The sequence below is a fragment of the Heteronotia binoei genome, chromosome 1 (assembly GCF_032191835.1).
Source record: "Heteronotia binoei isolate CCM8104 ecotype False Entrance Well chromosome 1, APGP_CSIRO_Hbin_v1, whole genome shotgun sequence".
NCBI lineage: Eukaryota > Metazoa > Chordata > Lepidosauria > Squamata > Gekkonidae > Heteronotia > Heteronotia binoei.
This window is the reverse complement of record NC_083223.1, coordinates 258,852,068-258,873,295: the sequence shown is the minus strand read 5'-3', so window position 1 is coordinate 258,873,295 and position 21,228 is coordinate 258,852,068. Positions and strand designations below refer to the sequence as shown.

General features: G+C 47.3%; 1 protein-coding gene across 1 annotated transcript in view; it reads left to right on the top strand.

Annotated features, from left to right (window-relative positions):
* The first annotated feature begins 1,230 nt into the window (after window positions 1–1,230).
* Window positions 1,231–21,228, top strand: part of RPS6KA4 (ribosomal protein S6 kinase A4) — a 59,605-nt gene continuing 39,607 nt past the window's right edge. Inside the window, exons 1-6 of the mRNA XM_060254438.1 lie at window positions 1,231–1,506; window positions 7,521–7,592; window positions 10,914–11,132; window positions 13,380–13,495; window positions 16,218–16,325; window positions 20,706–20,786. Coding sequence (XP_060110421.1) covers window positions 1,455–1,506; window positions 7,521–7,592; window positions 10,914–11,132; window positions 13,380–13,495; window positions 16,218–16,325; window positions 20,706–20,786 — 648 coding nt within the window. The 5' untranslated portion in view covers window positions 1,231–1,454. The remainder of the gene's footprint in view (window positions 1,507–7,520; window positions 7,593–10,913; window positions 11,133–13,379; window positions 13,496–16,217; window positions 16,326–20,705; window positions 20,787–21,228) is intronic.

Below are 21,228 nucleotides of genomic sequence, written 5' to 3'. Positions count from 1 at the left end.
TGCCCTTTCAAGGACAACTCCTGTGATAGCTATGGCTGACCCAAGGCCATTCCAGCAGGTGCAAGTGGAGGAGTGGGGAATCAAACCTGGTTCTCCTAGATAAGAGTCCGCACACTTAACCACTACACTAAACTAATAGAAATAAAATGCACAATTGTGTCAATCTGAAACCATCGCACCATGGAAAAATTGTCTTCCACAAAACCGGTCCCTGGTGCTAAAAAGGCTGGGGACTGCTGGCTTGGAGAATGCATCTAAAGTTAAAGTTGTTTTCTTTCCAAATCTCCCTCCCTCCATATTTTTTTTTCTTCCCACCCTCCCTCCCCTCCTCTCCCTCCTTGCAGCTCTCAAACATCTGACATTTTTCTACTGCAGACCAACACAACTACCTCATGAAACTTCCATTCATCATGTATATGTAACACGGAAATACCGTCGAACCCAGAATGATGGATCAAGATGAGTAGCAGAAGTCTCTATATTAGAATAGTGTCCTCAGCAAACAGTTCTGATGAATATTCCTTCTCATTTTGTTTCTGAACAAACAAAAATTATTAATTATATAATAAATAAAAATAAAAAAGATGGTTAGCAGTGGGAGGGGGGGCTGAGTCCTGTAGCACCGCACCTTAAGACTAACAAAATTTGTGGCAGGGTATAAACTTCAGTGAGTCACTGCTCTCTTCTTCAGAGCACAGATACATTCTAGCTGTAGCTGAAGAAGTGAGCAGTGACTCACTAAAGCTTACACCCTGCCACAAAATTGTTGTTAGTCTTTAAGGTACCACCAGTATGACGGCTCAACAAGTTGGACGTGGTAGCAAAATGTGATCAACATCTGAGTCCCTGTGCCGTGGAACACCCTCCACATAAGCTGAGAGAGAGATTTGCAACACAGGACAAGGGCCTTAACGTTTTCAAATATCCTAAATCAACAAAGCAATGCACTGCCACGCGGGCCACATCTTGGGTCCTGAACCTCCCATTCGATGGAAGCGGCGGCCCCTCCCGTTGCCCTCGAATGTGGCTTCTGCGAGGCGCAAGGCGCTGCATACAAGCGCAACAGCACGCTGTTCCCTCCTTACCCCAAGAAGCACGTTGCAAGCGTTTGTTGGGCAGGAATCCCAAGGGAAGTAGGCGCGGGGCGGGCAAGAAGTCCGGGCCAAGGGGGGGCGACCCCTAGGCAGCTTTGGTGCGTGCGGGGGGTCGCTAGCGGAGGCGAAGGGGGGTCCTCCGTCCCTCCCCGGGGCGGGTCCCCTGCTTCCCTCTGCCGTTCCCCTCCTCTTTCTTGCTGTCACATTCCTGCCACTTGAGTCAGGCCTGGAGGCGGCAGCAGCAGCGGCGGCGGCAGCGGGCTGCTGGCTGCACCAGGAAGCGCAGGGCCCGCACCATGTAACCGAAGCGGAGGAAGGCGAGCCAGCTGAGGAGGGCAAGGCAGGGAAGCCGGCCTGGCCATGGGGGACGGCGGAGCCGAGGAGGAGACGGTGGAGCTGCCCCTCACCGACGGTATCCAGGCGCTTGGGGAGGGCGCAGCGGGCTGGGTAGGGGGGGGCGCAAGAGCCGCTGGGTGGATCCCCTTCGGCGCGGGCGCGCGGGGGGTTTTGGAGACGCTCGGGGGTGCCTTCTTCGGGCGCCCTCTGGGGCAGGCACGGAGGGGGGGGCAGAGGTAGTCGGGGTGCTGGTCGGGGACGGGGAGCGGGCGCCCGAGCCTCGAGACGGCGCCTCCTGGAATGACAAGATGACCCCCGGGGCGCCCCGTGCTGCTGGCCGAGAGCCTCGGCGTTTCGGTTCATGACCTGGTTTTTGGAGGCGCACGGCGAGGGCATGCCGAGGCCAGGCTCCGCGGGGTCAGGTCTCGAGGTTTTTTGGGCGCGGGGGGGGAGGGGATTGTCCTTTTTCGTGGTGGGGAGTTCCGATCGCGGTGTGTAAACAAGATCCGGAGTGCGCGGGATTCGGGACTGGGGTGTGTGTGTGTGTGTCAAATCCTCGAGTGCCTGAACTGGGTCGAATTCAAACTGGTGTGTTTGTGCGGGGGGGGGGGGGAGGTGTTAGATCTGGGATCCTAAACCCGATTTGGTTTTGCACGAGATTTTTTTTGGGGGGGGGAGGGAGCAGAGATCGTGTCACGTCAACTAAAATCTGGGGTGCACGAGGATCCCAGGGGTGCCGACCGGGGTGCAAGGAAAGGCACTCCTCTGGCTTCCTCCTGCGCAAAACAAGCAGCTTTGCAAGAGCGGATATCCCGAGTTGTTGCGCCCCGAGCTGGAAGCTGGTTTCGCAGGGAAGGTGGCATTGGGCAATCTCTCTAGCTCGCCTGGGACTGGGCAGATGCGGAGCGGCGAGGTGGGGAGAGGAGAGATCGCATAGACCTTCCCTCTACCCTGCTTGCTGATGGGATGGGGCGGGCCGAGCCTGGAAGACTGTTCTTTTTCCCGAAGTATGGGAGCCCCCCCCCAACCCCGGCCCTAATTTATGCAAGCTCCTCCTCCTTCCCCAGCTGGAGTGGGGGCAGCAGCAAGGGAGAGCGGGGGTGGGTGCTGCTGAATCACTAGCCCTCCCCCGCCTCGATTGGTAGGTGGGGGCTGCGAGGGAGCTTGGAGGCGTTGGCAGGTGGGTGGTGAGAAGAGCGTACGTGTGAACAGGGCTGACTAGTGAGGGGCTGTTTGGGGTATGAGGCTCCCAGGCAGCCCCCTAAGAGTGGGTTCGCTGCCTGCCTGTCGGCTGTCAGGAGATCATGGCTTAATTACTCCTCCATTAAAGACAGAAGATGATTATTATTAATGCTTTCACCTTTTAAAACAGTTACTGTGGCTGTTCCCAAAACTTTGGCCTTTAGTTCCAGAATATCTGTTAGATTTGAGTCCAGTAGCGCCTTAGATAGCATGCGTGCGCCAAGGCTTGTAAGGGTACTTTGCAGGTGTGCAGACACTCTTAAAAACAGTGCCGGTTCTAGGGCCAAGCTTTGCAAGTTTCAGAGAAAAGCTTATTTCATTAGAAATCCTTTCCAGGATTAAGCCACGACATTTATGGGATCCGGTCTCCTGCACCCAGGCTGCAAAACTCTTGATTCTCATTTTTTGTCCTGAATCTTCCTCCAGGCAGGTCAGAGCGGCACACATGCTTCTCCCCTGCTCTGTTTTAACTTCACAACAATCCTGTGAGGTAGGTTAGGCTGAGAGAGTGTCCCAGCCCAGGTCACCTTGTGATCTTCATGGCTGACGGCAGGGCCGGATTAACAATTAGGCCAAGTGAGCACTGGCCTATGGGCCGCCATGCCTTTAGGGGCTCCGGGCTGTCTTTTCCCCCCAGTTTCCCCCCTGCTTGCAGCCCCCCCAGCCTGCACGCACAGCTAGCAACTGAGCAGCTCTTTGCCCGACTTGCCTGGTGCGGCTGTTGCTGGCTTCTTTGCCAAGTTTGCCTCTCTCTGCCTCTCCCCTGCAGCTTTGTCAGAGGGGCTTTTGAGGCAGTGCCTGCAGGCTGCAGCTGGGGCCAGGGATGGCAGGGCAGGTGCTCTGATTTTGAGATAATTTGCGAGGGGCCCCCATGAGATTTTGACTGCCTAGGGGCCTCCACAGGGTTTAATCCAGCTCTGGCTGAGGGCCTAACTACTTTTCCCTGGGGGGGCTCCAGGTCCATGTGATCAGGAGGTATGTTGTGAGTTCTGTGATAGGAAATTCATTCCCACACACATGCAGGCCTGATATTGGGTCAGGGCCTCTGTGTGGGGAGAGCCTCTGGCTTTCCCCCCTGCCTTATTTTCCTGGTTTAAAACAGCCTTAGGGGGGCGCTGTTTGCCCTTGTGGAGAAACCTAAGTTTACCCCATCCATACACGCTTAGCTCCCAATGGGAGTATTTTAGATAAGAACAACAATGCAAAAAGGGGAAAGCCATTATCACCTGTTGCTGTGCACTGTGGTCCCAGTCCGAATCAGGCCATGCACACCAGCGTTCCTCTTAATGCATGTCTGATCTTGAGGACCTGGGTGGAATTGGAGGGGAGGAAACATAGCGTGTAGTTGTGAGCAGGGATATCAACCCTCATCTCTCTGATCTTAGCTCTTTTGTTCTTGTTGTTGTCAAGTCGCAGCTGACTTATGGCAACCCTATAGGCAGGACTTTTTTTCTTTTGCAGGAACTCCTTTGCATATTAGGCCACGCACCCCTGATGTAGCCAATCCTCCTGGAGCTTACAGTAGGCCCTGCAATAAGAGCCCTGTAAACTCTTGGAGGATTGGCTACATCAGGGGGTGTGGCCTAATATGCAAACGAGTTCCTGCTACAAAAAAAACACCTGCATTGGGTTTGCAAAACAAGAGATGTTCAGATATGGGTTACCATTGCCTGACTCTGTTTAATGACCCTGGATTTTCCTGTTGATCTCCCATCGAAGTACTAACCAGGCCTGACCCTGCTTAACTTCCAAGATCTGGTGAGATCAGGCTAGCCTGGGCCATCCTGGTCAGAACATTAATTTAACAGGCAAATGACTATAAGCTTCTCAAGTTAGATCTTTAGTGCTGTTTGTTTTACAGAGGAAAGACTGAGGCTGTGATCAGTTATACATTCTGCCAAGGCTGTTTATTAGCTCTCCCTCCCATACAGACACCCAACACAAACCTGCCGCTCTCCGTCCACTTGCCTTTTTTGGTAGAAGGGGAAAAAAACAAGAGTGTGGAGATGAGGCACACCCTTACTTTGCGTGTGGGGCATGACAGGAACAGAACTTTCAATTTGAACAAATGTTAAGAATTGCCCAAATGTTAAGAATTGCTCTGTGGACCTGCCCCACACCCTTATGCAGGACTTTTTTTGTAGCAGGGACTTTTTTGCATATTAGCCCACACACCCCTGACGTAGCCAGTCCTCGAAGAGCTTACAATAGGCCCTGTACTAAGAGTCCTGTAAGCTCTAGGAGGATTGGCTGCATCAGAGGTGTGTGGCGTAATATGCAAAGGAGTTCCTGCTAAAAAAAAAAAAGCCCTGCCCTTATGCTATGCTTGAAAGCCGAAATGCCCTCCCCTCAATTCCCCTTCCCAGTGCTCTTGAACATCTTGGGGAGGGTCATATATGCAATAATGCTCTCAAAGAATTATGCATGCCTCTTTTGGGGTACTGTGGAGCCTCTCTGTTCAGATGCAGTATTCCTTTGTGCACCGTGCTAGGGCCAAGCAATGGGATGGCTGTTACCCTTACACTGTGATGGTTATGTTCCAGAAGGCTTGGTGATGTTGGAACCACAGTTCTGAGCTGGATGGACCCTTGACCAGATCCAGCAAATTAGTTCTTAAATTCTCATAGCATCTCTTCTTCAGGAAAGTGTTCAGAGAGTAACAGGGAAACTGGGAACCTGCCTATCATATACTCTGCCTTTCCTAGAAACACCAGTTTCAATTTTCATGTGTGTTAGAGGGTGTCATTGCTGGGGGCCAATGCACTCTGCTCATGCTTAGAGTCACTTTTCGTTAGTATTTGCTCATATATTCCAGCGTTGAGCGTCTTGGCATTAAATGCAAAAGGGGGAGCAGGCATTCATGTCTGTTTGAAATTAAGATATTTGTGGGCCATCCTTATCTTGTCGTGTATTAAATTTCCCAGGGTGTTTTAACAACCTTTCTATTCCTCCTGAAGAATGGGGTTGGAATTATTACAGATTATTTACTTCATTTATACTCTACCTTACCTCTCCCCAGTGGGAACTCAAAGCCATTTATAACACCAGTCTCCTTTCTTCCATTTTATTCTCATAATACTATCGTGAGGGAGGTTAGACTGAGAGTGTGTGAATGGTCCACGATTCAACCAGCAAGGTTCTGCAACTCTGTGGAGATTTGAACCTGGGTCTGCCAGAATTTAGTTCAACAATTACTGCTACACCACACTGGCTCTCTAAATGGGTGTGAGTGGGGTGTTCATTGTATGGTCTGTAACATTAGCAGTTCAATGTTCTTAACCTTGTGTTCCATTGCATTGTTCATTGTACGTATTATATTGTCCTCATTTGCATTGTTTGAAATTGTACCACACCGGCCTTATTGCGCTGTTGTAAACTGTGTAGTCTGCACTGAATCTCTGTGAGAAAGGCAGTCCCTTGATGAAGTAAACAATAAATAAAAATATTTTAAGTACTTCATAAAAAAAAAAATTTAAATCGGTGAAGCATAAGATCTCAGAAAATGTTTCTAAATATGGCTAACCTACTAGAGCTGCATAAACGCCCAAATAACTACAAGATACAAAATGTTGTAAGTGAAAAGTCACCACACTCTTGTTCCCTAGCCTCTTTTCAAATTGCTGAGGTAACATGGTGGGTTCCTTCATGTCAGGTAATTTAAAGGGCAGGTACTGACCCGTTTGTCTCTTGTCATTGGCCAAGTGGTGACTCATGGGCCGGAAATGGGGCCTCCTCCCCTTTGCTCCCAAGAACCCCCCTCCCGGGAAGAGGGTGGGGACAGGAGGTGTCCATGAGTAAAAGGAATGTGGCATCAGGAAAGGCAAGGATAAGTGGGTCACTGTTGGCTCTTTGCTCCGTTCCTCCTTTCCTTCAGGGCTGTGGACTGAAAGCTGGTAGTTGGGCCTTAGGCAAAGCACACGGAAGGAGTGGCCCTCTTGAGTGAATGCAAGAGAGCAAAAATATCAAAATCACAAATAAAGGTGATCAAATTAAGGTTCTTTAATTCAATCAGTTAGTGTGAAACAATGAAACAATAGGTGAACAGCTGGACATCAGTCATTTGAGTGGCTCTAGAAAAGTGCTAGTCATCACAGTCTAAGGTGGCCAGCTTCCAAGCCATCTCCCAGAATTACAATTGATCCCCATACTACAGAGATCCATTCCCCTGGAGAAAACAGCTGCTTTGGAGGGTAGACTCTGTGGCATTATGCCCCACTGATGTTCCTCTCCTTCACCAAACACTACCTCCCCAGAGTTCCACTTTGCTTAAATCCCCAGGAATTTCCCAACCTGGAACTGGCAACTCTATCTATATGTAAAAGAGGTAAAAGATGATGGCCTTAACCTGATGAAATGTAGCTATGTTTAAATCCCATTGGAAACTTGAGTGAGTTGTGAATTGCATGTCAAATTGGGTTCAGTGGGAGTCATCATGACTAACAGTGCCTGGATTGGGGCCTTGCCATTTTATTTTATTTTTAAAAAAATGAAGCCTGGTAATTTGAGGAAGAGGCCTGGAATATCTCTAAGTGGGTTGGATCCTGTGTGGAAAATTTCCTCTAATGGAAAGGGGGACAATTTTTGTTGATTTACCCCCCCACGCTACAAAGTCCTGACTCTCTTTGTGCTGTTCTTGGAGGTTTCCAGTCCCTCCAGAACAGTGTTTCAGGTAATATTTTGGGCTGCCTCAGGTGGGGTGGGTGAGCAAGGAAGTCCCGCACTGTATCTCGTCTGTCAACAGAGATTTGCCATAAGATCCAAGTCAGGGCCTCATCTTCCCCCCTCCCCTGACCATGATGTTCCCACCCACATCCTAACATGCATATTTTTTATCTTGTTTCCTGGCAGCAAACTTGACAGGCCATGAGGAGAAAGTTGGCATGGAAAACTTTGAACTACTCAAAGTCCTAGGTACTGGAGGTAAGGAGAAACCACCTTCAGAAGGGAAAGGAAGATGTGTAACTTCCAGTTTCTTTTTGTTTTTTAATTAAAACTTTTATATTTAGTTTTTCACAGTGTGTCAGGAACAGAATATGCGAGAAAACAAAAGGCAGAAAGCAAAGGCAGAGCATAAAGCATTGTAGCAAAAATAGCTGCTGGTTTCTTTTTTCTTATTTATGTATTTGTGAAATCACGAAAATGATAAATTGCATTAAAAAAATCATCCAGCATATAGAACACAACCAGTTTCTAAAATACCATTATCATAAACAGTATTGTCATTATCATGTTAAGTAATTTATACATTTTCGTGACAAAGATACAGAAATAAATCCCACAAATTTAAGAGGTCGCAAAACATAGAGAATAATGGATGTTTTCTAAAGGAGTCCCGAATTGTATCATCGCAAGACTTAATGCATATCACCATCTCTGAACAAATGGATTCTTGTTAGACATATTACTTTTGACACTCCACCAATTTGTTAATGGTTTGGATCCTGCAGAAAATCTTTGGTGATGGAAAGGATTTCCATTAGCAGAGCTGCACTTCAACCCAAAATGCCTTTTAAATGCTGTTCCCCGGGGGAGAGGGGAACACCGCCCACCCAGCAACAGCTGGATGGCGGGGGAGAAGTCTGCAATGAGAGGAGGAATAATTGAAAATCTCCCCCTCTATCACCAAAAACTTTCTGCTGGATCTGACCTTATAGCAAGAATTCTTCAGCAATTTGTAATGGACAGCCTGAAATGAAATTTTGCACAGAGCAGAAATTTTTGATTGAATTTGTCTAAATGTGGATCAGAAATTTAAAAGCATTACATTTTGGGGCACCTGACATATTCTGAGCGACACTTTAAGTCTATTTATCCTTAATGAGGTCTGCCTACTTACAGAGATCTTACTACTCTTGGAGTTTGATCCAACCATCTTCTTTACTGATAGTGAAGAAGAAAGGAAGTGGTTCATTTTGATTACCCAAAAGGCTATGCTGAGCATTATAAGAGCTGCATGGATAAAAGCCATATGGGGCAGGGCCTGTAGTAGAAAGAAAAATTAGGTGAAAAACATGACCAGATCCATACCTGATGTCTCCAACACTACAGATCAGAGGACATGCATGGCCAGAGAACAGTCGGTGCTTTTACACAGCGACTAATTGCAAGTGGATTTCGCTATTCTTAAACACAGTAAAAATCCAGTTGCAAAATGTATTATTTAGTGTGTATGAATGCATCCATTATCTTCTCAGTGGTGATGCCATAGCATCAATGAAATCCCCTCCCTAGAGATGTTTACCTGATGCCCACCATTTTTATAATACAGTAGTATAATGGCTCTGTTCACATGTTACTGTGAGCACTGGTACATCCCACATGTACATGCTTACATCTGTTTGTAAGAACAACGCACATTCACTTTACAAATCAGTTAATTTTATATATTATTGTTTTAATAATTGCTTAATGTTTTATACTAATATTGATTTATAATAGATTATTGTATTTTATGATGTTAATATGCTGTTAGCCGCCCTGAGCCTGTTCGCCGGGGTGGGTGGGATACAAATAGAAATAAATAAATAAACAAATGAAATCAGGGACCAGTCACAGAATAAATGTGTGGTATAAATAACACATTGCACTGGACATGCATTGAATGTAACATGAAAATTGCTCAATGAATCTGTCAAGGAAAGTATACGCTATACATTGGGATCCCCAACTTTTTTGCGTCTATGGGCATTTTTGGAATTCTGACACAAAATAGCCACAAATAGCTGAGGTGAGGTGATCTGTAAAATCACTGCTTCAGCTTATTTTCAGTCACATAGTGAAGATACCTGTGCTGTGGTGGCAGTAATATTTTTTTAAAAATCTGCATATACAATCAAATCTCCAGTCTCCAAAAAACACTTGGTGGTCACCAGTAAAGGTGTTGGCGGGCAACATAGTGCCCATGGGCACCAGGTCAGGGACTCCGGCTGTACACAGATCATATGTCTGTTCACAGGTTACTATGCTGAGCATTGGAATGGGAAGGTCATTTTGGTCACTGCACCTCAAAAAAGATATTATAGCACTGGGAAAAGTGCAAAAAAGGGCAACTAAAATGATTAAAGGGTTGGAACACTTTCCCTATGAAGAAAGGTTAAAACGCTTGGGGCTCTTTAGCTTGGAGAAACGTCGACTCTCGGGTGACATGATAGAGGTTTACAAGATTATGCATGGGATAGAGAAGGTAGAGAAAGAAGTGCTTTTCTCCCTTTCTCACAATACAAGAACTTGTGGACATTCAATGAAATTGCTGAGCAGTCATGTTAGAACTGATAAAAGGAAGTACTTCTTCACCCAAAGGGTGATTAACATGTGGAATTCACTGCCACAGGAGGTGATGGCGGCTACAAGCATAAACAGCTTCAAGAGGGTATTGGATAAGCATATGGAGCAGAGGTCTGTCAGTGGCTGCTAGCCACAGCCGATTGTTGGAACTCTCTGTCTGGGGCAATGATGCTCTGCATTCTTGATGCTTTGTGGGGGGTGGGGGAGTGAAAGGGCTTCTAGCCCCACTGGTGGACCTCCTGATGCCACTTGGTTTTTTGGCCACTGTGTGACACAGAGTGTTGAACTCGATGGGCCACTGGCCTGATCCAACATGGCTTCTCTTATGTTCTTATGAGGTATATAATGTACCATAGATTACTGCTTTACTGTCTAACCCAGGGGTGGCCAAACTGTGGCTCTTTCACACATATTATGTGGCTCTTGAAGCCCCCAGCGCCCCATTGGTCAGCTTGGAGAAGGCATTTGTCTCTTTAAATCATTTCTCTAAGCCAAGCCAGCCAGCAGCTTGGAGAATGCCTTAAAGTTTAAGTTGCTTTCTTTCCACCTTCCTTCTCTCCTTTCTTGTTGTCTTGTGGCTCTCAAAAATCTGATGTTCTTGTGTTGCGGCTCTCAAACATCTGATGTTTATTCTATGAGGCTCTTACTTTAAGCAAGTTTGACTACCCCTGGTCTAACTCTTTTAACTGGTATCATAGTAATTTGATTATTACTGTGTTTCTTTCCCCCCACCCCTCATTTGCATGCTATTTTTGTTACCTGCCTTCAATACTTTTGATAGAAAGGCAGAGTGTAAATATTCCAAACAAAATTAATCCAGTGTCTTATAAGGAGGAGGAACCATTACAAGCACGGGAGGCAGGGCAGTACCAAATGAAAAATGAAATGGGAGGAAGTGTGGCGGGAAAGTGCCTTGAGGGGTCACTATGGTAACCAATCTGCCATGTCTCTCTCCAGCCTATGGGAAAGTGTTCCTGGTGCGCAAGCTCAGCGGCCATGATGCCGGCAAACTGTACGCAATGAAGGTGTTGCGCAAAGCAGCCATAGTGGCCAAAGCCAAGACAACGGAGCACACACGCACTGAACGAGCAGTGCTGGAACATGTGCGCCAGTCGCCCTTCCTGGTGACACTCCATTATGCCTTCCAGACTGACTCCAAGCTCCATCTTATCCTAGGTATGAGGATACAAGGAAATCAGGATGGGACATGGGAGTTGTGGGGGGGGGGGGGAGGACTCAAAAATTACGTTTTGCTGCAGAGGTGATAGTTGTGCATGGATTATGACGTTTATGAACTTAGGGGGAGGTATTTGTGAAGTTCCTGCATTGTGCAGGGGGTTGGACTAGATGACCCTTGGGTGCACCTTCCAACTCTGTGATTCTGTGAGGCAGTAAGATTGTGTGGGGGACCTTAGCTGAGGTGAAATGAGGCATGTGCAGACTCCGTCCCCTAAAATTCTGTACCTAAGACAGCTCTGGGTTTTCATCTTTCTCCTGTCCAGACAACAGGTCTGTAGCTACAGGGGGCCTGTGGGGGCCCTGCCCCCTGATTGCATATCAGGTGCCCCGACCTTCTCCCTCCTCCCCCTGCCACCACCATGGGGGTGAAAGCCAAGAGGCTGGGGCCACCCCTCCCTCCCCCACAATTTAAATTGCAGCTGCTGCCCTCCCATGCCATTTAAAGGGCCTGCCAATCAGTCAGGCACACTGAGTCAGGTGCCCTGAGTTGCAGCAGCCAGGGGAGGGGAGCTGCTAACTGCCCCCCAACTTTTTTATGTGTCCCCCCAACAAGGGCTTTTTTTGCAGCAGGAACTCCTTTGCATCTTAAGCCACATACCCCTGATGTAGCCAATCCTCCTGGCGCTTACAGTAGGCCGTGTAATAAGAGCCCTGTAAACTGTTGGAGGATTGGCTACATAAGAGGGGTGTGGCTTAATATGCAAAGGAGTTCCTGCTATAAAAAAAACCCTGCCCCTAACTTTTAAAATCCTGGCTGTGGGCCTGCCAGACAGTAGCCTAAGGGTGGGCTGGGAAATAAAAATGAGCTTAAATCATCTCACATGATTGTAGGTTTGCCAGGTGTGTACCTGAACCATAGGAGGTGGGGCATGGATGTTGACATTGTTTCCGACTGGAACCTGGAAGTGATGTCACCGACACTCTAGGATTATGTCTAGTGGCGATTGGGAAGATTCCTAGAGAGACCCCAGTGCCACATCTGAGTCCCAGCAGGAAGTGACATTGAGGCGTAGCTGATATCTCTCCCCCATCCCCACCCCATTCAGTTGGGCACCAGGAGGAGTGCCAGCAGGAGTTTTCCCATTGATAACAAACAAATGGCCAGCCTACCTGGCTACCCTAAGTTATGTGACTTGCCTGGGTCATGTGACTGGTCTGTGTCATGTCAATATATCGCTTTCAATCCAACATTCTCCTTTTTTGAGCCAGTGTACTGCAGTGAAGAGGTGGTGAGCCAGTTGTTGAGGGGTGATAGCTCCGGTCTTTAACGACTCTTCTTCCTCACACAGAGGGCAGTCCTGGAATGAGAACAATGGCGTCATGCCACTACCCAGGGCTCTTTTGGTAGAAAAAGCCCAGCAGGAACTAATTTGCATACTAGGCCCTGACATTACCATTGGTTCACACAGGGCTTTTCTTGTAGAAAAAGCCCAGCATGAACTCATTTGCATATTAGGCCACACCCCCGACACCAAGCCAGCTGGAACTGCGTTCTTGTGCGTTCCTACTCAAAAAAAGCCCCGCCATTACCACCTCCTCCTTGCCAGTTGCCATTTCCTAGTGAAGAGGCAAGGCAGCAGAGCTTACAGTACTGACTGCCTTCTTCCTAAGGAAGAAGAGGTGATAGCCACCATCTCCTGAATGCAAAAACAGTGGTCCAGATGCAAGACAGGTGGCTGCCTCCTGTCTTCCAGCTCTGCAGACCTGGCTCTCTTCTTCCTTGAACCTAGCCAGTAAGAAAGGCGATGGTTATAAGCGTGCTCATTATTTCCTCCTGTGCTTTTACTAGCCATTGGCCATGGGCAGTCACCTAGGGAGCGGAAATTCCTTGTGAAGTTAACCGGCCTATCTTACCCCTGATTGTCACCTGCACTTTTTAATGTAGTGCAATATTGAGTATTAGAAACTTCGTGTCTATAGCACTTGTTTTTTTCTGTCCTTTTCTTTTTTTGGTGGACATTGTTGGAATTCCAGGGCTTGCTCCCTAGAACCGTGGATGCTCAAAACACACACAACTTTAATAGGGAAGGGGAGTCCCCCCATTGTTATTATCGTGGCATAGAGGAGGGTGCTGGGTGTAAATCAGGAAGAGTATTTGAGAGCACTGAAAGGGTGTTTTGGATCTGAGAAGCTGCGTCTGGACTAGATGCTCCCAAATTGATTCCTTGCCCTCCCATTTTACAGACTATGTGAGTGGCGGGGAGCTTTTTACCCATTTGTACCAGCGGGACCACTTCTCTGAGGAAGAGGTGCACTTCTACAGCGGGGAGATCATTTTGGCACTTGAACACTTGCACAAGGTAAGAACGGAGAGCAGGGATGACATGGAAACAGAAGAAACAGTGTGAGCTGGGGCTGTGCTAGAAGGAACCCAATGGTGGGAAAGAAGCATCTTAACTCCTTATCCCGGGCTAATGCTGGTGTGTTATCCTTGCTTCTCCCTGGCCCCCTCCTAAATGCAGATAGCTAGGATTAGGACAAGAGCCCCGTGGTGCAGAGTGGTGAACTGCAGTACTGCAGTCCTAGCTCTGCTCACGACCTGAGTTCAATCCTGGCGGAAGCTGGGTTCAAATAGCTGGCTAAAGGTTCTCAGCCTTCCATCCTTCTGAGGTCGGTAAAATGAGTCCCCAGGTTGCTGGGGGTAAAGCATAGATGACTGGGGAAGGCAATGGCAAACATCATGATGCGATGTCAGCCCAGAGTTGGAAACGACTGGTGCTTGCACAGGGGATTACTTTTACTTTCAGGATAAGGACAGATGCACATTCCAGAGAGGTTTGTGGCACTCTTTTACATGTACCTTGGAGTAGCATATCGGCAAACCGAATGCTGGCATATGCTGCATCCACACCAGCTGGAGGAGAACGAGACGGCTGCAGGCAGGCAATTGAAAGCAAAGGAAGAAGATACCCTAGCCGTCAGGGCACCGTGTTCCTCCAAAAAGAGAGAGGAAGAAGCCATGGTGATGAAAGTGCTAGCTTGTGGGGCAGTGTAGCTATGGCATATCAGCATTACGTAATAGTGCTTAGCACTGTTTCCAAACTATCTGAGATTTAGCAAAGGGTCTCCCATAGCGAAGGGCAGTGCTGGATTAAACCCTGGAGAGGCCCCTAGGCAGTCAAGATCTCAGGGGCCCCTAGCAAATTATCTCAGAGTTGGAGCGCCCACCCTGCTGCCCACGACCCCTGCACCAGCCAGCAGGCACCTTCTTAAATGCCCCTTTTACTAAGCTGCGGGGGGGGGGAGAGGCAAACTTGGTGGTGATGCCAGCAGTAGCTGCACCAGACAAGTTGGGCAAAGAGTGTCTCAGTTGCTGGCTGCGCGTGCAGCCTGGGAGGGCTGAAAGCAGGGAGGATACCGGTGTGGGGGGGAAGCCAACCCGGGGCCCCTAAAGGTATGGGGGCCCATAGGCCAGTGCCTACTTGGCCTAATTGTTACTCTGACCCTGGCGAAGGACTGTTATGTGAAATGAGAAGTGTGGGTCAGGAAGCAGTTACAACTGTCGACTGCACCAAAGGGTTGGATCCTGCAGATCTCTTCCACTAACAGTGGCATTGGCAGAGGGCGTTTTGTGCCAGAGGAAAAAGATGCAGTTAGGGGAATTGATACATCCCAATGCTTTCTGCATGCCAGCGTACATGAGAAATCACAGCTCACATGTGTTGTGTGAATAAGGAAGGTGGCAGCAGGGACAGAGGTTTCCAGACTCTAGTTGGCTGACTTTTGTATACCAGATGCTGGGGGGGAAACAATAGGGGAAGGGGTTTGCCCATATGCCTGGCTTGTGAGTTTTCTAGAGGCATCTGGCTGAAACAGGATGCTGGACAAGACAGCCCTTTGGCCTGATCCAATAAAAAGTGCTGCAGGGAGTGGTGGCAGCTACAATCATAGACAGCTTCAAGAGGGGATTGGATAACCATATGGAGCAAAGGTCCGTGAGTGGTTATTAGCCACAAGGTGTAGATGGAAATCGCTGTTTGGGGCAGTGATGCTCAGTATTCTTGGCGCTTGGGAAACCCCAGTGGGAGGGCTTCTAGTGCCCTGGCCCCACTGATGGACTTCCTGATGGCACCTGGATTTTGGCCACTGTGTGACACAGAGTGTTGGGCTGGATGGACTATTGGCCAGATCCAACATGGCTTCTGTTATGTTCCTATGACGTTTCCTGTGTTCTCAACAGCAGCTGTTAGCTATGATGGTTAAATGGAACATTAGTATTCAAAAGCAATATATCTCTGAATCGTGGGCGCAAAAGGTGTGAATGGCAGTGGAGGCCCTTTACCTTCATCCCCTGCTTATGGGCTACTCAGAGATATCTGGTATGCCCTCACTGGAAACAGAGTCAAGATGGACTTTGGGCCTGATCCAGCTGAGCTTTCCTTACTGTCTTTAACCTTCAAATTAGTTAGGGCTTAATTCAGGAGCTTGTTTTGTTGTAGAGCTTAGCTTCTGAACCAGAGGAAGTGCTTGGAGCCAGTGTTCCCTCTAGGCTGATTTAGTGTGAGCTGGCTCACTGTGTTTTAACCTCCAGCTCACACATTTTTGTCTTAGCTCAGGAAGGATGGCCCCAAAGCGAACCAATATGTGCAGTAGCTAAATTGCTCACTCATAATTTTCATGCCGGTAGCTCACGAAGTAGAATTTTTGCTCATGAGACCCCACAGCTTCGAGGGAGCGTTGTCAGTGGCTTGAGCATTTCTCTCATTGGCTGAGAATTACCAGCCTATGCTACACAGCAGGGGTCAAAGGGCAGAATCGCTGAGGTCAAAGAAAGGGGGATAGCTTTCAGATGGTTGCTCTGTTCGCTCCACCCAAGCCCAACTTTGCTCTTCTTTGTTTTTTAGCTTCTCTGACACAGTTTCTTTATTTGTTTCTTTCTTCTGGGGGAGAGGGGAATGGTGCAGGTGTCCCCTCCTCTGCCCCAGCAACCAACAGTTGAGACGAAAAGCCCGAAAGAGGCAAGCCAGCCTGTTGGTTCCCTGAGTTCCCCCCAATAAGATTTTGATCCCATCTTCCCCCTAGCTTGGCATCATCTACCGCGACGTGAAGCTGGAGAACATCTTGCTGGACAGCGAAGGGCATGTGGTGCTCACGGACTTTGGACTGAGCAAGGAGTTTGTGACCGAGGATGTAAGTGCTGCTCCACTGGGAGTTTTTTCCATCCCAAGAGATTGATCAACACCAAGGCTTTTTTTTGTAGCAGGAACTTCTTTACATATTAGGCCACACCCCCTGATGTAGCCAATCCTCCTGGAGCTTACAGTGGGCCCTGTACTAAGAGCCCTGTAAGCTCCAGGAGGATTGGCTATATCAGGGGTGTGTGGCCTGATATGCAAGGGGTTCCTCCTACAAAAAAAGCCCTGATCAGTATCAAGATACAGGCAACTTCAGGTACTCGGGTTTAAGGACAGGCACGGTCTAATGCAGGGTCAGCAACCTTTTATAATTAAAGAGCTAAACTATGTCAATGTTCAGAGCCAGAGACCCACAAAGAGGGTCTTGCATGATTGTGTTAATACACTGGGATACAACTGTGGAAAGGGAAACAATACAGGTGAATGACTGCTGAGTAACACACATGCATCAACTGTGTATGATGCATGTGTGTTACTCAGCAGTCATTCACCTGTATTGTTTCATCATACACAGTTGATGCATGTGTGTTACTCAGCAGTCATTCACCTGTATTGTTTCCCTTTCCATGAATCCTCTCTTAAGTAACCCTTTAGTCCCATAAAAATATTTTCCTGCCATTGCTTTCACATAGCATCCCACCTTCCCCTCCAATAGGTCTTTAAGTTAAACGTGCTAGATTTGAGCCCAGTAGCACCTTAGATAAAGGAGACTGTAAGCCACGCTGAGACTCTGATTCAGAGAGAACGGCAGGGTATAAATCTATGGTTTTCTTCTCCTCCTCCTCCTCTTCATCTTCTTCTTCATCACTAATGGACTTGAATCCAGAGAGAACGGCAGGGTATAAATCTATGGTTTTCTTCTCCTCCTCCTCCTCTTCATCTTCTTCTTCATCACTAATGGACTTGAATCCAAGTCTTCTACTACAGACTGACATGGCTGCCTTCTGAAGCACAGTAAAATACAGCCCTTTTTTTAAAAAAAGAAAATCAAATCTTTGCATTTTCTTTTTTAAAACAGCCATATTTGGTTCCATATAGGGCCATGTTTGGATCTGGAACCACAGATTGCAAATCCTGAACTGACTGAAATCCAAGGATCATGGGTTAAGAGCCCAGAAGGTTAGACCAAGTGTCAGTGGAGAAAAATAGCATTCAGAAATCTGGGATTGTGTCTGTCAACAGATAATAGATTTTGAAGGTGGTGTGACAGTGGCAATGTTTCTCACAACATGCGTATCATCAGTGTCTGTCACCTGCTGTTGTCTCTGAGCAAATAGGATTTGGGGGCTTTCAAACCACTACAGAAACCTGTGGACACAACAGAGCGGTGGATAAGCTCACCACAGGCAACTGTGCTGTGTTATGTCACTTCAACTCTTTTTTTTTTTTGCAAAAATATGCCCTCTGTCTCTCCACCACGGGGGCTTGAGACTGAAACACGGAACAAGATATAGGACTGGAATCCAGGCAGCAAAATAGGTGGCAGAGCAGAAGAGAAAGTCAAGAGACTGAAATAATAAAATGTATTTATTTTTACCCTTTTTATACCCTTCCTTTCTCCCCAGTGGGGATCCAAAGAAGCTTAAGCCATTCTCCTCTCCTCCGTTTTATTCTCACAATAGCCCTGTGAAGTAGGTTGAGAGTTTGAGACTGGCACAAGGTCATCCAGTGAGCTTCCAGGACACGTGGGGATTCGAACTTGGGCATTTCAAGTACTAGTCCAATACCCACTACATCGCACTGGCTTCTAAAAAGTTATGTATTACTCAGGCAACAAAGACACTTAGGGACCACATCCATATCTCTTTGGCTAGATCAAGGGTGTCAAACATGCAGCCCAGGGACCAAAGCAGGCCCCCAAAGGGCTCCTATTAGGCCCCTGAGTAACTGGCTCTCATCTGCTTCCTTTTCCCTCTCTCTTGCTTTGTTCTGCATCACAGCTAGCTTTGCAAGGCTTGCTCAATTGCACAGGAGTTACAGAGTAAAGCCTCTGTTCTCTCCATTGGCTGAGGCTTCTCCCTTGGGGAGGAATAGCTTGCTTTGCCGGACTTTTTCAATCACACAGCAGAGCTACTGAGTCAAGCCTCTCTTCCTTCTGTTGGCTGAGGCTCTTCCCCCTCCTGGTTCCCTGGGGAAGGAAGGAAAGAGCCAGAGCTTCCTTTGCCCAGTTCCCTGGATCACATAGGAGAGATACAAAGAAAGCACTTTTAAGACCAACAAGCGCTAATGTTTTAAGCATGTTTTATGTTAAGCTTTTAAAAAATCTTTGTTTGTCTGTGTCCTGTATAAAGTTTATATCTCTGCTACCTGGTATTACATTTTATGACACTCATGGCTTGGCCCGACAAGGTCTCATTTATGTCAGATCCAGCCCTCAAAACAAATGAGTTTGACACCCTTGAGCTAGATTCTCTGCAATAAATGGCTGCGTGAGTTAACTGGGTCTGTGAACTAGTTGTGCATATCAAGGTACAAATTCCGTTGCTTGGGAAAAAATGGGATTCCATTTGTCTTGTGCTAATAACATTGCTATAGTTACAATGAACTATAAAAAGGTTTTGGGACTGAATCCTAATTTCAGTCTACTCAGAAGCAAGTCCCATGTTATGCATTAGGGTTTACTTCCAAGAAAGTATTCTTAATATGGCACTGTAATGCACTGCAAACATCTATTGTATTGCTCATATACTAATGCTGTGATTGCATGAAGCAGGGGTGGCCAAACTTGCTTAACAAGAGCCACAATAGAATAAACATCAGATGTTTGAGGGCCGCAAGACAGGAAAGTTGGAAAGAAAGCAAAGAGATGGGGGAGTGGGAGGAGGGAGGTAGAGGTGGAAAGAAAGCAACTTTAACTTTAAATGCATTCTCCAAGCTACCAGTTGGCTTGGCTTGGAGAAGTGATTTAAAAAGAGAAATGCCTTTTCCAAGCTGGCCAACAGGGTGGTGGGGGCTTCAAGAGCCACACAATATCTGTGAAAGAGCCACATGTGGCTCCCAAGCCACAGTTTGGCCACCGCTGGCCTAGAGTGTTCAGCAGCTCAGGAAACCAAACATATCACAGTTCAAGTTCTCTGAGGGAACTCTGAGTCCAAGTTCTCTGTTTGGCTGGGGTTAAAACTTGTGGAATGTGAAGAGAAGTCTGGGGCACAGAGAAGCTAAAAGATGAGGAGTCCAGAGGCAAGGAGGGTGAAGGGAGGGTACAGAGTAGGGAACAGATTGAGAAAGAGGAACAAGAAAGTAGAAAGTGAGGTTTAAGAAGAAAAAAGGCTGAGGGAGACACAGAACCGAGGGAAGAAGGGCCTAATTAGAAAAGGGGGTCTGAAAAAGCATTTAAGAAGGGCTTTGTGGGAAGGGAAGGAGAAAGAGTCCTAATATATACACACCCCTTTCCCCACTTCCATCTGCAGGTGGAAGTTCTTTACGTGTGCTAGGATTGTCCTTAGTTTTGTGTGTTAGGAACAGAGTAGGGAAAAAAAGATGATTAAGAAGTGGGGACATGATACAGAATTTTATAATTATGCAAGGGGTGGAGAAAGTTAGATAGATGAATGAACTTTTTCCTCCCTCTCCTACAGTACTAGAGCTGCAGGGCAGATAATTAAATTGATGGGGCAGTAGATTCAGGGCAGATGAAAGGAAGTGGTTCGTTACTCAAAGGGTAATTAACTGGTGGAACTCTCTGCCACATGCTGCAGTGACAGTTGCTCGTTTTGTTGGCAATAGAGGATTAGTCAAATTTATGGGGGAGAAGCTTACTAATAGCTATAAATTACATTAGCTAAATGGAACTCTCAGAAACAGTAACCCACTGAATACTGTCATGGAAGAGAACAACAGGGGAAACCTTGGGGCCTCTGTTCCCTAGTTCAGGGGTGGCCAACAGTAGCTCTCCAGGTGTTTTTTTTTGCCTACAATTCCCATCAGCCCCAGCCATTGGCCATGCTGGCTTGGGCTGATGGGAGTTGTAGGCAAAAAAACATCTAGAGAGCTACCGTTGGCCACCCCTGCCCTAGTTCTTGACCTTCCAGGGGCAGCTGGTTGACCAGTGTGCAAAACAGGTTGCTTGACGAGATGGATCACTGGTCTAATTCAGTATGACTCTTCTTACGTGCCAGTGGCTTGTTAAAGTGCTGTCAGTGTGACTTGGTAGTACAGCCATTCTTAACTAGTCTAGACAAAGGTTTTCACAGTAAGAGATCAGTGTGGTCAGCTACTCACTTCTGCCAATAAAGGTACTGGAAAAGCAGCTAAGGGGGGAAAAAAGGTGGCTATGCTAGTTGGGGGAGGTGCCTTTGTTCTGACTTGGAGCAGGGTATATGTGGTATATTGTTTCTCCTCTTTTCATTACACCTCTGCTGTACCCTCCACACAGAAAGAACGGACTTTCTCCTTTTGTGGAACCATCGAATACATGGCCCCGGAAATTGTACGGAGTAAAAGTGGTCACGGCAAGGTAGGAGCATGTTGTGGATAAGGGAGGGTGTTGGTACTGGGGCCAGCTGGCAGAAGAAACGTGGCACTTCTTGATGTGGTAGTACTGAACGTGCTAACTTTTTGTTTCAAAAATATTGCTTCTCCCATACCTCCATTCTGGCAAGGCCAGTGGGGAGAACCCACAACATATGGAATCAAAGCAACTTGGTTGATTGGGATGGAGCCAAGATGGAACCTGTGTGGTTTTAGGTGGAATCAGGGCAGATCCTAGCAGTTCAGGGGCAGAGCCAAAATGAAACTTAGTGTGTTCCAGATGGAGAGGGGAAAAGGTTCACATCTGTAAATGTTAGCAGGCTTTGCATTAGAATAAATGTGATTCCTATTGACCAAAGGCAGAACTAATAAGCTTATTATGTGAAACAATTAATGAAGTTTGTCGTTTCAGATAGAATGTCATAAGT